Genomic DNA, 18,149 nt, shown 5'->3' on the forward strand with positions numbered 1-18,149 from the left:
GTAGTTCTTATTATAGCCGGTGTCAAATCATAAATCCCAGTAGGGTAAGACTCAAGCGGTTGAATGTGGCACGCGGTCTTGATGCTTTTGGGAGCTCTAGACATGAATAGCACAGTTGCATCACACAGTCAAGTTGGCTGGCAGGTTTGGAATGAAACTATTGTGATAGCGGAAGCGAGACAAATTTTTGTCCCATGTGAGAGGCTGGTTTGTACTTGTTCATATTACGCGAGCCTCACTGCACACCTCCACACACTGTCAACTGTCTACATAGCTCAGATGAGCTCCCAGACAGATATTAAATAAATGATTTCTGCATTGTCCTTAAATGAACCAGTTTCTTATCAGATTGAACTGAAGTGTCTCTGTGAAAACAACTGCCCTGGGACTGAGACAGCCTTCTGAGTTATAGTGCTCCATATCTTGGTTTGCTCCACATCTTCACTCATTATCTTTTTTTAAACTATTGACTAAAGAAGTCTGATACACAAAGATGCTTTTATCTTGGATACGCAGTGCAGATGTGCTGCAAACTCAAGCCTATATGCGTGCAAATCAATTCATAAAAGAGCAAGTGATAAACAGAGAGAGCACAATAGAGAGTAAGACAGAGCAGGAATGTTACAGATTCAATGTTAATTTTTTTTTTTGGACATAATGCTGATTACCACAGCAAATAATAGACTCAGTTTTATCAAGGTTTTTTAAAGCAAATTTGCAAAGAAAATGTAAATACATTAGGCAAGGCAAATCACTTGTTACTTTAAAGGGTTAGTTCACCCAAAAATAATGAAATCTGATGAAATCTGAGAGATTTCTGTACCTCCATTGACATTACGCAAATGACAATGATGCTTTAAAAAGTTCATAAAGAGATTGTACAACCAATCCATATGAATTGTGAATTCTGAAAAGACACGATCACTTCATATGATGAAAAGATTGAATTTAGGCTTTTATTCACATATAAACATTCACATCAGTTGTGGTAAACGGAACTCAAGCATGTTTGCTTGACGTGAGAGAACCAATGAGGTTCATTCTCATATTACGCACGTTTGAGCTTCCGCAAGAACCAATAAGGTTCATTCTTGTGTTACACAGCAGGTTTGAGCTTCAGCAAGAACCAATGAGGTTCATTCTCGTGTTACGCAGCACGTCTGAGCTTCAGCGAGAACCAATGAGGTTCATTCTCGTGTTACGCAGCACGTCTGAGCTTCAGCAAGAACCAGTGAGGTTCATTCTCGTGTTACGCAGCACGTCTGAGCTTCAGCGAGAACCAATGAGGTTCATTCTCGTGTTACGCAGCACGTCTGAGCTTCAGCGAGAACCAATGAGGTTCATTCTCGTGTTACGCAGCACGTCTGAGCTTCAGCGAGAACCAATGAGGTTCATTCTCGTGTTACGCAGCACGTCTGAGCTTCAGCGAGAACCAATGAGGTTCATTCTCGTGTTACACACGTTTAAGCTTCAACAAGAACCAGTGAGGTTCATTTTTATCAATTTAGCACTTGCGCCCTGTTTTCTATAGGCTTCTGATTTTTGTTTTTTTCAGTTGCAACAAAATGTTTTGCAAAAAGACATACATATGTTTGATATCTAAAACTAAATATTTGAAAATTTCTTTTTTAACCATTTTGGAATCAAAATGAATCAATTAGCATCGGATTTGCTAAAATTAAAATGATACTCAAACCTAGTCGCGAAGTATCAAATACTGTTTCATGGTTCAAGCCTCTACTTCATTTCAAGTGAGAATACTATTCTCAACTGCCATTTATGAGCACTATTCATTTATAGCACACCTTTAATCTAAGCATTTATAAACGGTGTACACTACAGTCTCTGGGCTCACGCTGTCCCAGACACCAATGATTTAACAGAAAAGATGAATCACTGTCTGGTCAACTGACATTTTAGTAATGGAGATAAAAGAAAGGATAATTTAATGTCTTTGAAAGAAGTCTCTTATGCTCACCATTTGATACAAAATAAATAAATAAATAAAAAACAGTAAAAACAGTCATATTGTGAAATACTATTACAATGCAAAACAACCGTTTTCTATTTTAATATATTTTAAAATGTGAATTTTCAGCAGCCATTACTTCAGTGTCACATGATCCTTCAGAAATCATTATAATGTGCAGATTTGCTGCTCAAGAAATATTTCGTTATTATCAGTTTTAAACGGTTTTGCCAAGTAATATTTTTGTGGAAAATGTGACAAAAAAAGATTTCAGGATTATTTGATGGATAGAAAGTATTTGAAATAAGATTTTTTATTACATTATAAATGTTTACTGTACTTTTGATTCAATGAATCCATGATTCAATAAAAATAAAATGCTGATGCAATATCATGAAAAAAAAGATTTATCGTATTATTGTATTGGCACAGCCACAAATTTCTTTGCCAGACTTCAACTAATACAATGATGAAACACTTTCACTGCTAATGCAGAATGGAGGAAGATTATCCCACCCTATGACATAATCCTATAGTCTTACAAACATCTTCACTGCAGCACGTGTATGTGAACTCTGGCTATCTGTCTTTTTAGGGGAGGATGAGCCAGACTATCTGTAAAGCTCATGGGGATGTACATTAATTTGTTTACGAGAGCTCTAGAAATCACAGAAAAATAATGGTAGAGGGAACATCCTTTAACAGCACACTGGGCCGGGCTAATTGTCAACCATTTTCAGCATACCATCTGAAATGCCTGCGTTTGTAACCAAGACAACTAGATAAACATAATGACAGAGCTCCAGCTGTGTCATGCAAACACACTGCACCACGGGTGCAACGGTTTGATTTGGGTCTGCTATAAAATCATTGATTTATCATCCATGCCTGACATTGTGCAATCCATTTGACCCCTGTGCAATTTTGTTTCAACCACACTGTTATGCCACACAATAACAATGATTAGAATATGGTTGTGTAGGTATTAAACTGGCTCAAAATTAGTATGTAAACAGGCCTAGAGGGAGGAAGCCGAGCTCACCGTTCCGCTGAGGAGGTCCTCTGCCCATCTGCTGGTTCATGCCAAAAGGATCCTGTGGGTTTGGGCTCATGGCGCTGGTGTGCAGAGCTGAGTCAGAGTTTGTTCTGTGGGAGAAGGGAAGGATGGAGGAAAAACAGCTCGGTCAGTGAGCCATCATTAAAAAAATAAAAGAAATTGCTGAGCCGAGCCATGGCCACATGACCCTTTGCCCTCGCTCACTGCCTTTATTAAGCAACTATACATGACGACACTCTCAAGAGCACTTCACTGTCCTCCAGAGCCTCTCTCTGCTTTACATCCTTTATCAGGTCTGATCATTAAACCATTCTCAGGTGACATTGAAAAAGAAAACACCTGTTTTAATGTCACAATAATGAGTGTGGTGATGGGGAAAGAAAACAAAACAGATTAGTAGAAATAATGATCCCTGGTTTGGATTAGTTTCAGTGAAATATTAGTGTACAGAGAATAGTCGGCCAAGTAGAGAAACGGCATCTGTGATTTGCTTGAAATCATTCTGTTTGTATGAAGACTTGATAAAGAAACAGATTTAATAAGATCTAAAACACAAGAAGGAGAATGAGCCGAGAGAAGGAGATCTGCAGGAGGTGATAATGAGAAAAAAACAAATAAGACAGGTCCAGAGGAGATCTGTGAGAGGAATTTGAAAGTCAAAGGTCACCTGTTAAGCTGTGATATTAATCTAAATCCAGGTCGTTTCTCTTCAGTCCATGGCAGTTGCTCCCTTTAGAAATGGAAACAGTCACGTGTTACTCACTACTGTACTGAACCTGTAGCCCTGGCTCAGGGGTTAGTACAGCAGGATGAGCAAGCAAGAGACAAAGAGAAGAAGAGAGCGGACACCTTCAGGAAAACGTAAAGAGAGTCGTAGAAATCAGAGCCTATTCCCCCAGGTTAGTCTAATACTGTGTGCAGCACTGATTTACTGCTTCAATTAGATTGGATCTGCTACGTCTGAGAGCAAACAAAAGTGCTATAATATCTTTAATGGTTAATGAAAGAAACATGAAGGCAACGCTGCAGCAGAGTAACCACACTGGGAAATCAGGATACAGACTAAACCAAATAAACAAATACATCTCTCACTGGCCACAAACGCAATCAACACAAAAACCTTAATCTTTGTGACAGCCATGTAATTCAGGGCCAAAAAGCAAAGGCTCTGTGACCTTAAAGATTGTGGTTTGTGACGAGGACAGAGGGTTTCTTTCAGGCCTAAATCCAAATAGACTCTAGTCTAGTCCTGTAACTCAAATGGTAGAGCATGGTGCTAGCAACGGCAAGGTCATGGGTTCGATTTCCAGGGAACATACATACTGTACTGTTAAATGAACTACCGTTCGAACGTTTGGGGTCTGTAAGATTACTTTTATTAAATAAATAAATAATGCGTTTATTCAGATTTTAAACTGATCAAAAATGACAACAATGTAAAAAAAACAACAATTAGATTTCAAATAAATGTTCTTCTTTTGAACTTGATATTAATCAAAAGAACTGTAAAAAATTATAACTGTTTCCACAAAAATATTAAGCAAGAACAACTGTTATCAACATCAAAAATGTTATATATACACTCACTTAAAGGATTATTAGGAACACCATACTAATACTGTGTTTGACCCCCTTTCGCCTTCAGAACTGCCTTAATTCTACGTGGCATTGATTCATGAAATGTTGGCCCATATTGATAGGATAGCATCTTGCAGTTGATGGAGATTTGTGGGACGCACATCCAGGGCACGAAGCTCCCGTTCCACCACATCCCAAAGATGCTCTATTGGGTTGAGATCTGGTGACTGTGGGGGCCATTTTAGTACAGTGAACTCATTGTCATGTTCAAGAAACCAATTTGAAATGATTCGAGCTTTGTGACATGGTGCATTATCCTGCTGGAAGTAGCCATCAGACGACGGGTACATGGTGGTCATAAAGGGATGGACATGGTCAGAAACAATGCTCAGGTAGGCCGTGGCATTTAAACGATGCCCAATTGGCACTAAGGGGCCTAAAGTGTGCCAAGAAAACATCCCCCACTCCATTACACCACCACCACCAGCCTGCACAGTGGTAACAAGACATGATGGATCCATGTTCTCATTCTGTTTACGCCAAATTCTGACTCTACCATCTGAATGTCTCAACAGAAATCGAGACTCATCAGACCAGGCAACATTTTTCCAGTCTTCAACTGTCCAATTTTGGTGAGCTTGTGCAAATTGTAGCCTCTTTTTCCTATTTGTAGTGGAGATGAGTGGTACCCGGTGGGGTCTTCTGCTGTTGTAGCCCATCCGCCTCAAGGTTTTGCGTGTTGTGGCTTCACAAATGCTTTGCTGCATACCTCGGTTGTAACGAGTGTTTATTTCAGTCAAAGTTGCTCTTCTATCAGCTTGAATCAGTCAGCCCATTCTCCTCTGACCTCTAGCATCAACAAGGCATTTTCGCCCACAGGACTGCCGCATACTGGATGTTTTTCCCTTTTCACACCATTCTTTGTAAACCCTAGAAATGGTTGTGCGTGAAAATCCCAGTAACTGAGCAGATTGTGAAATACTCAGACTGGCCCGTCTGGCACCAACAACCATGCCACGCTCAAAATTGCTTAAATCCCCTTTCTTTCCCATTCTGACATTCAGTTTGGAGTTCAGGAGATTGTCTTGACCAGGACCACACCCCTAAATGCATTGAAGCAACTGCCATGTGATTGGTTGATTAGATAATTGCATTAATGAGAAATTGAACAGGTGTTCCTAATAATCCTTTAGATGAGTGTATATATAAAACAAAGATTTTTCTTGAGCAGCAAATCAGCATATTAGAATGATTTCTGAAGGATCATGTGACACTGAGGACTGGAGAAATTATGCTGAAAATTCAGTTTTGCATCACAGGAATAAATTATTTTTGAATTCATATTTAATAATATTTCACAATATTACTCATTCTTCTGTATTTTTGGTCAAACAAATGCAGGTTTGGTGAACATTTGAACAGTAGTGTATCTAAAACAAAATATTTCTTTCTTTATATCTGTGACTGCTTATCAAAGCAGCCATTGATATCATAACTCAGCGGTGCCATTACTCACGGCGAGTGCAAGACATGAATGTATAATGATCCACGTTCGCCCGTGTAGATGCGTAAGAAGCCCAGCAGATGTAGCCTGTGGTTCCCACTAACAGGGTTAACATATTCCTATCACTAAGACAATAAAGAGAAATAATAAACAGATTGCCTGCTCTGCTGCTAAGGAGATGCTACAGTATGCCAGGCCACACTAGGGTGATGTAATGCTCAAGGGAAAAAAAGATACTCCTTGTGACAACAGAAAGTGGCCTTCTTTCTAATGATTCTGTAAAGCCGGTCTGTTCCCCTTGCTTTGAAGTGCATTAGGGCTTAGCTGCACATGCCATATGAAGCACTAAAGTCTGTGTTTGGTGTTTTAAGCCCCCAACGGCGCCTTCCAGGCAGCGAAGGGATGGGTAGGTTTAAGGTTGAGGGTAGGGTTAGCTGCCTCTAAGGAGCCATTGGGGGCTTAAAACACCATCGAGCACTAAAGTCAGTACCCATCGACCACCCATGCGGGAGACTTAAAATAGAAGAGTTTAAAGGCAGCAGTATATGGCATAAATAGAAATGCATCAGGAAGTTACTAGAAAACTTCTTTGTAAACAGCTTGTTATTTAAATCTGACCCTTGATCACAAACAATGTGAAAAGCAGATGTTTTCAAACTGGCATCAGGCAGACCACCAAAAACGGAGAGATTTTTTTTCAATGAAAGCCAATTGCTGTTGGATCACACTTAAGTCGAATGCCTTTCTAGAAAACCTCCCAGAGGAAGTCTTGTCTGGGAAGAGCAGAGGCTCAGATCCAGGATGGGAGAGCGTGGGACTAAGAGAACAACGCTGACCCGAGTTCCTGACCCAGTCCAGCTGAACTCCACAGGGAAACATATTGATGTTGCCTAGGGTTCAGAACCAGCCCGCGTTTACCCAGACACCAGAGGGACAGCTGTCGCCCAGGGAGAACTGAGCCTGAAAGTATCATAGTAGCGATGTCGTCCCTACGGATGCAACTGAGCTCTGGGGCACACTAAAGCACAGAGATTCAGACTGTACACAACATTAACGTTAGTTCAGGAAGGGTCACACAATGTTTATCTAGACCTTAGAATATATTGTGTCAAAAAATAACCAGAGAAAACTGTGTTAGGAATGGATGATAAAAATCTCCAAAACACTTTATATTAATGTTACAGTATTGGGCTCTCTTTCTCTAGACCATTTCAATGCCAACAACATCTTTTTATTGGCAACATACTACCTCAGTCCTCTTACATTTCCTTTTCTGGTGATAGAACTGAGAAGGCCTGTGAACTGACCACAAAACACATCCGCCACCCATACAACAGAAATCTGCACTGGTTGGACCAAGTTGTGTGGTGAAGGGAAAGGAAGGGTTAATGAGCTGAGGGTAACGCCTTTTTCAGCTCATTAACCCTTAACCAGTGTGTGCTGCAGTAGATAATGCATCACAGATGTGTTGAGAGAGCTGTAAACAGTTCCTCGAGGGCATACGTTAGGATGGGCCTCCCAGTAAATCAGGACCATCATCCTCTGCTGGCCAAACACCTGCCCACTGCACTCCTAAACCAATAGAGAACCATGACCAATCCCCTACAGACTACTCATACCAGCACCCAATGCTCATTTACTGAGTATTAAATGTAACCAGGGGGCTGGGGCCCACTAGGGGGCCTCAAGATAACTTAAAATGATCTAAAATAAGGCAAAACAAGCATTAAGCAGAAAGTAAATAAATAAAATTGAGAAACTATTGGCATTTTAAAAATATGGAATTGTTTTACGACGCCTTTAACTACTTTTTAGTCAGGATTTCAATGGAGGGACTGAAACCTCTCAGGTTTCTTAAGAAATATCTTCATTTGAGCTTCAAAGATTAGCTAAAGTTTTATGGGTTTGAAATGACTTGGGGGTGAGTAAATAATGATAGAAATGTCATTTTTTGAGTGAGCCATCTCTTCGAGAAAAATAAAATAAACATTTGATCCCAAATTTGCTTTCCGCTACTGAGTGACAGTTTAATTTAGATAAAATTAGCAACCATTACCCAGTCTTTTTGTCAATTTATCTTTTACATTTTTGTCTATTTGATTAAAAAGTTGACATTTTGCAAACCTCAGAAAATAACGCTCATAATTTGTTTTACCTCCTGAGGATATTTTCTGAATGTTAAAGGCATCGCCTTACAGGGAGGGGGGAGATCAATCATTTCAGGCCCTATTTTGTACCCATCACATGGAAATACCCACTGAACTTTCACAAACATTGCTCTATAACCATAATCACTGATTTGTTGCCAACTGGCCTTGATTCCTCCCTTAAGCAGAACTCCTCCCTTCCCTTCTCTTTACATGAGTTAAAGCACCACAAACATCCTTTACAACTACACAAACCAAACACTAGTAAATCTACAGATTTTGTGTGACGTGTCACACTGTCAAGACCAAAAAAAAAAAAACCTGCAGACATCACAAACAACATGTGTTGTTAAAAATGCCAAAAACCATTTGCAATCGCTCTCTGACTCGTCCTAAACCTAGCTTAACCTCTAATGTCCGCGCAGACAGAAAACATCTGTTCGGTCCTTTTAATCACGTGAGGAGATATCACAGCGCAAGATCCCAACAGAAAATAAAAAGAGACAGCAGAACACTCATTATTCAATATACATATATCTGTGCAAGGTCAAACGGGCAAAGCGGAATAAAACAAAAACCAAACCAAAACATGTACTACGGTTTTTAGCAAATGCTAATCTGGTCCAGAGTAAAAAGGGAGGGGGGCGTACAAACACGCTGAGCTCACGATCTGTTCTGGGGGAGGGCGGCTCTGAGGGGTAGCTAGCAAAAGATCTGGCAGGTTTAGTTAGTGCTGTTTACACTGAGAAAAGATTTAAGGAATAGCTGAACATTCATCCTTGAGGAAGAAAAAAAAGAAGACTGTTAGAATCAGAGAGAAATGCTGTGGTTAGTATTCAGCCTTCACGAGGACACAAAGACAACACTCCTGAAGACGAGAAGAAAACTGGATATGATTAAAACAAATTTCTGAAATATACATTGTAGAATCAGAAGATCTAACTGTGCTTGATCCTCTGAATCCTATATTTCATAATTCATTGGATGCCTCTGAGACATCCCTTGAAGTGGAGTGAACCGCTCACGGTTTATGCATTTATAATGAAGCTCTGAAGTTTGCCTAAGATCATATATTCAGCTAAACTCTGCATGAGGGTTCATCTTCTGCTACCCCCATCTGTGCTGCTTTGCACAACAACAACATGTACGATGCAATTCGGTCAGTGTTTGAACTGTCTTGTAATTTCACATTTCAAACTAAAAGCAATAATATAAAGCCCTGTATTTAGTATTGAATGTGAGCCACACAACGGCATATGGCTGTCACAGCAGTGTTTCGCCACAGTGGGAACAGAAGGCTGCGCTGAAGCTGATCAGGCCAACCAGTTTTCAGGTGTAAACAATGCCACAGGGCGTGGACTCTGAAAGTTTTACAAGTCGCAGAGTCAACATGGAGGACGAGGCAGCTTGCTGGTAAGAAGGTACGCTGGCCGTCGGCCAAGCCTGCATTCAAAACACGACTATGATGAGGAGAAGCTTCCTTAAGCCTTTTATTACTGGCTGCAATTCACTCCTCGGTAAACAAATGAGGAAAACCGTCCAATGGTTACACCTCACTGGGGCTGAACCCAGAAGAGTGACATTTGTGCAGAGCAAACGTGAGCATTTGTTCTCAGAAAACGGATTTCTGATCACCCAGAGAGTCGAGAACGACACAGTGATGTGCGTAGTTCTCTTTGAACACCTTTGTTTTGTTTTTATCTAACCTTTTACTGGTGTTATCTGTCATTGCTGCGGATATGGGATTTTCCACATGCTGAAAAAACATGTCATCGTTACTGTTTTCTTTTCAGGCATCTGTAGGTATAGCCTATGCAAATGCAAAACATGCATTTACACTCCCTCAAATGTGACATGATCTCTCTTGCAACACCGCTTGATGTCACTAAGATGGCATCATTTCAAGATAACATCATCTTTGCACTCTGCCCTGCAACTAACAGAAAGATATGATCAAATTCTACATGACGTATAATGTAACAGTGTACGTCACGCATGACCGAACACATATTTGTTGGCATGGATGGGTGTGTGTAGGACTATATCGGTCCTTATAGTTTGATGGGGAGGTATCTTTCCTGTAGTTCAACCGTCGTAGCTCCTGTAGCTAGAAACGGCAAAGTCCGGGGTTCGATTCCCAGGGAAAGCAAGAACTGATACATGTTTTGTTTTTTTTGCTTTTTTTTCCTTGAATGCAAGTCATTTTGGATAAAAACATCTGCCATATGCATAAATGTAATGTAAATAAATGAGGACTCACCTTCTCCAGCTGTTGTCAGGGGGAGGAGAAAGGTACATCGTTCCATATGGAGAACTCTCAGCGTAGTTCAGTCAAGGAAAGCCTCCAAAGTTTTCACAGGCAAATGTCAAAATCACATGTGCTTCAAACCTTGTTTATATAAAAAGGCATAAATCTAATTTTTCATGACTATTTTACACTCTCTGTCTAGATTAAATTTGTACATAATTTTTAGCAATGTACTGTATTTTTATATTTGAATATGAAATATATATAAAATGAAAATGTGCAACAAGCTATAGATTATAAATGTAACTCAAATTCATTGTTAGAAAACAATCTCAAAGTCTAACAGCATCTCAGCATCTTTGCAACAGCATATTTTAACAAATCAGAGGAATACTTCACAGAACCCAACATTGTTTTTCGACAAGTTTGCAAGGCACCAAAATGGCTGTTTAAGATCAACAAATGTGTACGATTTTCAGTGGCATGTCAACTGGCTTAAAAAAAACCTCTCATACACTACACACAGCAATGAATACTACAAAGTTTGCCAAAGATTTGAAAGGATAGTTCATCCCAAAATTAAAATTCGGTTCTCATCCAAACCAAAACAATTGAAAGATCCTTTGAAATATCTTCATTTGTGTTTTGCAGGGGAAAAAAAGCATGTTTCAGTGAAAGTCATGAAAGTCAGTGAAAGTCATGTGAAAGTGAGTTGTTTGAGAGGCGGCTTTATGTGCGCGGCTACACGGCACTGATATAGATCAGTGGTGCGAACGCTATTGGTGAGAGCAAGAAACCTGCGGGAATAAGGTAAAATTATTCGCAATACCCGCAACCCCATACACTCAACACTATTCAACTGGAGTGAATGAGATGATGGGTGTCAATTCGCCTTCGGAGAGAAGAGGGAGTGAGAACACGCAGCTAGTATCGGTGTATCAATACCGCAGAAGAGGAGTATCGGAACATGTTTCAGATATTTCAGTATCGATACATATCGAAATATCTATATTTTTGACAACACTAGAATCTATCATACTTTCTCCTTGTTACCTCACTGTGACCAGATGGGCAATGTCTCTGAAAACCAGGTATGCACATTTGATTTCAAGCTGTTCTTTGCAGCTTTGATTCAATGGATGCTCTGCAGACTGAAGAAGTGTTGAGTTTTAAAAGTTTGGGTCGGTTCACACAGAATGCGTTTTTGCTGTTAAAAGCGCGAAACGGCAGGTCAGCGGAACCAAAAAAACCCCCAAAGGTCTAGAAACGCGTTTTTAAAGGTTGAACTTATTTTAACTTGAGTGCCGCGTTTTTAGAATGCAGTGTTATATGCGAGACGCTGCAAAAGACGCGAGCAAAATGGTTAAAGACGTCCATCTAGCGCGTTGCTTTGCATTGAAAAACAATACAAAAAAGTAGCACGGTGGAATGGAAAAACACATTCTGTGTGAACGGCCCCTTACAAAACATTTTCATATTACAATCAACTTTTCTCATTTGATTTCTCATGATATGACCCCTTTTAAAACGTACATTTGCTGTCCTAACCCACTCAAGACTAAAACAAAAGTTACAGGAATTATGGGAGAGAATATAGCCCAGCTGAAGAACTCCTTGAGTAAACACTGTTACTTCGACTCAGACCAATGTTGACAATGCTGCCTCGTCATTTCCATCTGTGCCAAAACTCTCACATCCAAAATGGGGGAGGGGTGGATTTACAAGACAGAAAGCAGGACAGAGTCTTTTTCTGTTCAACATCTGCACCGGCCTGGAAAACACAGCCATCAGTTCTGTTGCAGTAATGAGAGACTGAGCTCTTCATGCCAACTCTTCAACCACCAGCCCGCCCCGTGACCCGAACCATGACACAACACAGCACAACCAACCAATGAGCAGGCAAAGCCAGGCCACAGTAAAACCATTTTAGACCACTTCATAGTTGAGACTGTATGTTATACCCCATATCATTTGTATGAAATCCCTGGCGTGACTGTGTAAATACTGTTGTCGATGCTCGGCCTGGGGAGAGAGATGATGACATAAGCCAGGCGGCTTGGATTACGAGGGATCCTTGCTAAGATCTAATTAGCCCATGGCTGCTGAAGCGGTGTGGAGAGACAGGGTGGCAGTGACAGCACCTTCATCTCAGAAGCTCCAGGATGGCGTGGGTGAGCTAACCTTTCTCTCTGACATTTCACACTCGACCCACACCGCTCGCCCTCCAATAGGACATGATTCCAGAAATACAGACAAAGCCAAATCAAGGCATCTGGCATGATATATGCGGCTTGAAGGCAACTACATGGGTTAGGAGGAAGTTGGACAGCGTTAGGTTGGCTGGCGAGCCTGTGAGAGAGTGTAATCTTGGCAGACGCGGTTGAATCGATGGGAGCAAAACAAGCCAACACTGTGAGGGACATCTGGCAATAAAGGGAAAAAAATCAAAGTGAAAGCAAATTTGGCCTTTGAATCCTCACTCATTTTCTCTCACTCAGCAGAATTAGAGTGGCATGAAAATGAAATGCTTTAGACATTAAGAGAAAAGCCTTGTGGGTGAATGTTTGTTAAGAGAGTCTCTGTTTATTTCGATTAGATGCAGAGTGAGGTTTTAAAGGACAAATCCAGTGAAAAATGAACCTAGGGGTAATTAACACATGGTTACCGAGTCGATCGTTCCCTGCGATGCGTTTTCATGAAAATCGAATGTATAGAGTTTTATCTTTAAAAACAGATTAGCTCATAACACTAGTATATGGGGCACAGAGTAAGTAAAAATAAATCGCTAGTTAATACCACTAACAAGGCTCAAAATAGCCTCACACTAACACGGTAACATAATGAGGGTCCATACATACAAACCGAAGCATTGAGAACTTTGTAAGTGTACAGACAGTTTAATAAGAAGATACTTTATAAAGACAGTACATTACGCGTTGACATGCAGGAGCCATCTTGGAAAACAGTCTCGACTAATCGAGCCACGAACGCCGTGCTACGTTAGATTTCACAAACGCAATTCCTATCGACCAGCTATCCTATCGACGGCGTTCGTGACTCGATTAGTCGAGACTGTTTTCCAAGATGGATCCTGCATGTCAACGCATAATGTACTGTCTTTATAAAGTATCTTCTTATTAAACTGTCTGTACACTTACAAAGTTCTCAATGCTTCGGTTTGTATGCAAGGACCCTCATTATGTTACCGTGTTAGTGTGAGGCTATTTTGAGCCTTGTTAGTGGTATTAACTAGCGATTTATTTTTACTTACTCTGTGCCCCATATACTAGTGTTATGAGCTAATCTGTTTTTAAAGATAAAACTCTTTACATTCGATTTTCATGAAAACGCATCGCAGGGAACGATCGACTCGGTAACCATGTGTTAATTACCCCTAGGTTCATTTTTCACTGGATTTGTCCTTTAAGTTTAAGAAGATTTAAAAATTGTTTTTCTTTTTAAAGAAAATGTGAGTGGCGTATGGCCGTGAAAAACATGACATCATAATGACAGGGTGTTGTCAGTGGTTTCCAGGACCATCAGTGTTATTTTAGTATTATTTATTATATGCTACTATAGTAATTATTAATATTTTGGATTAGGTTTTATTTTTATATTTTCAGTTTGCATTTTAATTTACGTTTAAGTTTTAGTCATTTTGTTGTGCTTTGGTCATTTTTATTAGTATCTGTTTTCTTTAAAACATTTCTATTTGGCTTTCTACAATAAAATTTTTTTGTTTCAGTTTTAGATTCAGCAAATTAGTTATTCAACTTAAAAGGAAATTAGAAATGCTGCCTTGGCAACTAACTGAAATAAAATAAGTTGTTAATCTAAGAATTATATTTGATTTCAATTAAGCTTTATTTCAATTACTGAAAACGATTTTGGTAACATTTTACTAATTGAAGCCACAGGTATAATACTTATCTCCAGTATTCATTGAACACACCTTTAGAAAGTATAATGCTTAAAAGTATAAAGTATAAAAAAGGAATTTTCAAATATTACAATGCATTTTAAATTTACAATTATTTAAAGCTGCAGTAACTTTTTTGAGTTAAAAAAATTTATCCAAAATAAATTTGAGCAAGTACATAACCAGCCAGTGTTCAAAACTATCTGCTCGTCTTCAAAACGGTAAGCTTGTAATAATGATTTTAATTCCAGTGGTACTGGTGGATTTCCGCGGGAAATTCGAGCATGTCTTTGCGTCATTACATCACATTTGTGCACATAAAGAAGGTGTCCCGGCTAGTAGGCTGTGTTGAGTGTTGAGTGTGATGTTGGAGGTGGAGATTTATAACCTTTTCTCACAGCACTTGATATAATTAAACTTATCAATTTGATGGCGGATCCAGAAAGCTTCAAACCAGTGGCAACTGGAGATTCACTCGTTCGGACTTCAGAGTGGCTACAGAAAAAAAAGAGACTGCAACCGGGCCCATGCGAAAACAAGGATAATATCGGAAGGGCATTAAATGTAGTCACGCAATGCTGATGTTGTTAACATTAACAATTTGAGAACAAAGTATAATTTGCACGGTTTGACGTGATATAAGCGATCGTTAGATTTAATCAGCGCAATTTACTGCAATGCTTTTTTTCTCTTAGTTAGTCAGAACAAAAGTGGATGTTACTTGTTCAGACGACATTTTCCAGTGAAAATTCTTATGTTGGTCATACTTCCAAAAAGTAGAATCTGTGATTCCGAATGCCAGTATCCACACCGGCGGCGCGGTGACTGACAGCCGCACATTCTCCTCAAAACACTGAATTCATCCGCGCTGTGCCGTGCCGAGGCACAACGCACGTAAAGTTGATAATTCCACGAATAACTGCAATTGCAGATTTCGAACAGAGATGGAGACAAAGAGGAAATGCTACGGACTGCAGCTTTAAGAAAAGATATGATTCATTATAACAAACATTATGAATACCATTAAAAAAAAATTATAATTACCACAATACTAACACCAAAATAGGAGAAAGAGCGGCATCAGCACTTGAAAAATCATTTAGTCTCACTACTTAATAAAGGTGATTGTGTTTTGTGTTTCATTTGCGGCAGTTTGTGCGTTGACTTGATGAAGAGATACTCAGCTACTCATCTGAGGCGATGCGTGTTGCAGTAACGCTGTCATTTCTGGCTATAACATGTCATATAGCCTATAACACATTCTCACACATTTATTTAAAAAAAAATTTGGAGGAGCAAAAATGACATGTGGTTTCAACAACCAGATACATTTACACTTGTCTATTTTTGTTTGGAATGCGTTTCAGTGGTTTGAGACCATCTGATCAGAGAAAACGAATGAAGTGACCAGGTGTAAACAGGCACTAAGGTAGTGACAACTGAATTAACATTACATCAAATTGAACGACTAGACGTTAATGACGCATTTGAACATGCATGGCTCTCATTTCTATCAGCACTGCAAACAAATAGGGAAATACATCTCGTCTCATTCCCACATTTTGACAAGTCCTTTTCTCTGCACCATAGTTGCTTTCACAGGCCCTGTGGTCTAAGGGCACCACATACATTAAAGAGTCCATAGAGACATTGCTGCCAGATCATTCTAGAAAAAGCAACAACTGGGTTAAACATAACAAGCCCAAAATAAGCAATCTGCCTCACACAAATAAGCCTAAAATAATGCTAAATATATATATCTCACAACTGCCCATATTTATAAATAAAAAATCTCAAAGATCTGAAGGATGCTTATAATAAGCGGACATGCCAACACTGCCAAAAAAAAAGCGTACGGTTTAAAGCAAAGGCTTAAACAAAAAGCAGTAAAATGATGGTTGTCCTTGTTACTGACACACATAATAAATCTAAAACACCAGGATTTAAAATCACCCCATTCCTGATGTCATGATTTTTCGCTGCACACCCTTAACATGTGTTCCTAACTACTCGTGTCTCTCCATCAATCACAAGAGCGTTACTGCTGTGAGAGTGAGATGTTGAGTACGACCGTCTGATGTTGTTCTGTACCTGGATGTAGACAAACTGTACTGCATACCAAAACTGCATCCAAAAGATCAAACTACTAGAAATGCATGACTGAAGTTCCTTTTTAACTATGCTTTTCATTTTTGTTTGTTCATCTCATTTCACTACATACTCTTTTCTTAACTATTCTCAACATGCTGCCTGTTTTTCTAAATATCAATTAATTAAAGCAGTCCAACAACAAGTTAATAATAGTTTTAAAACTATATACAGATAATAGATTTTAGTAATTACCATGCTGGCTGTTGCTGGTTCATTTTCTTCTGCCTTGGGATCTGACTCTGAGTAAAACATATATGGCTCTATTATAGCACTGGCCATCTCGAGCATAAAAATGCAGTGGGCATTTACTTACGTTTCTGAAAAATGTAATTCCCCTTGAAACTGTTTTTGATAGAGAGCTCAAATGGTAGAGCATGGTGCCAACAACGCCAAGGTCATGAGTTTGATTGCAAGGGAATGCATGAACTGACAAAATGTATAGCTTCATAAAGCAATTTAAGTCGCTTTGGAAAAAAAGCAAAAAGCAACTACCAAAATGTAAATGTAAAATCAGTCACAAACATAGAGGATGAGTCCTAACTTTAAGTATGAGAAATAGTAACAGTGATGCACTACAAACAAGTCGGAATGAAATCAGTCTGGACTCTTTACTGCATCAGATTAATATGTGTTCGTAAGCCGTCTTATTCATATGCTGAATTCTCAAACTAAAAGCAACAACAACAACAAAAACCAGAAAGTTCTGAGCCTAGAGCAAAAAGCTTTGAAGACGGTAACAACCCAGCTAACCATTTACTCATTAAACTCATTAAAATTATTTTCTTTGTTTCAGAGAAAACTAGAAACAAGTGTCAGCAATTAAGGCAAACAATCAAAAGCAAAACAATACAAACAGACAACGAGGTGAAGAAAACTAAATCATCTGAGACTCTGAAGAAACCCGTGAGAATACGCAAGAATATCTTCAGCTCTAGGGGAGGGAGTGGCTCACTTCACAGAGCAGAGTTCTGACAAACAGGTCCTGCAGTTTTTAGCATGACTGCGGTCACCATCACAAATGCCCTTTTCCCGCTCAAAGAAGAAGGGCGGCCGTGGCGCACAGTGTGGAATTACTTTGAACCCATCATTCAAAGTTCTTACGCAACTCAACTTTGCCACACTTTTTTTCCTTCTGTCTCCCTCACACTGTCTTTGTTGTCTTTTCGTATGACATGGCATCTGAGCAAGTGGGCCATTCCCAAACTACTCCAATTTTAATGACTACTGAGTAGCTTCTTTCTGTGTTTATAGATTTTTCAAACCCCAAAAGCTCTCTCTGGCTTTAAAAGACCGAAGATGAAATCAAAACTAAATCAGCAAAATACTCTTCATGCCCTAAACATCTTCAAAACAGAATGGTAACTCAGAAAGCATTAGGCCTTTTTATTTTTTTATTTAATCTTTAGCACTAAGCTAAATCTGCAGACCGAAATTATTTTTTGAGCCCACAGACGACTAAGCTTACAGACAACCACTGAAAAATTAATGAAAGAAATCCATCAACTACACAAGCGAGGAAGATAAAAGACCGGCCGGGCCGGCGTGGCGTAGTCAGTGACTTCGTCAACCTGCGTGA

General features: G+C 39.4%; 1 protein-coding gene across 4 annotated transcripts in view; it reads right to left on the reverse strand.

Moving 5' to 3' along the window:
- The window catches only part of crtc3 (CREB regulated transcription coactivator 3), a 48,522-nt gene that overhangs the window by 19,002 nt on the left and 11,371 nt on the right, over positions 1–18,149 (reverse strand). For 3 of the 4 annotated variants that reach the window (XM_084107608.1, XM_084107607.1, XM_084107606.1), the window contains exons 4-6: positions 10,516–10,577; positions 3,694–3,756; positions 3,012–3,115 (exon numbers count right to left, since the gene is read on the reverse strand). In XM_084107608.1, coding sequence (XP_083963734.1) covers positions 3,012–3,115; positions 3,694–3,756; positions 10,516–10,577 — 229 coding nt within the window. The remainder of the gene's footprint in view (positions 1–3,011; positions 3,116–3,693; positions 3,757–10,515; positions 10,578–18,149) is intronic. The other variant, XM_084107609.1, reaches the window with a different exon arrangement.

The sequence above is a fragment of the Abramis brama genome, assembly GCF_963993115.1.
Source record: "Abramis brama genome assembly, chromosome: 3".
NCBI lineage: Eukaryota > Metazoa > Chordata > Actinopteri > Cypriniformes > Leuciscidae > Abramis > Abramis brama.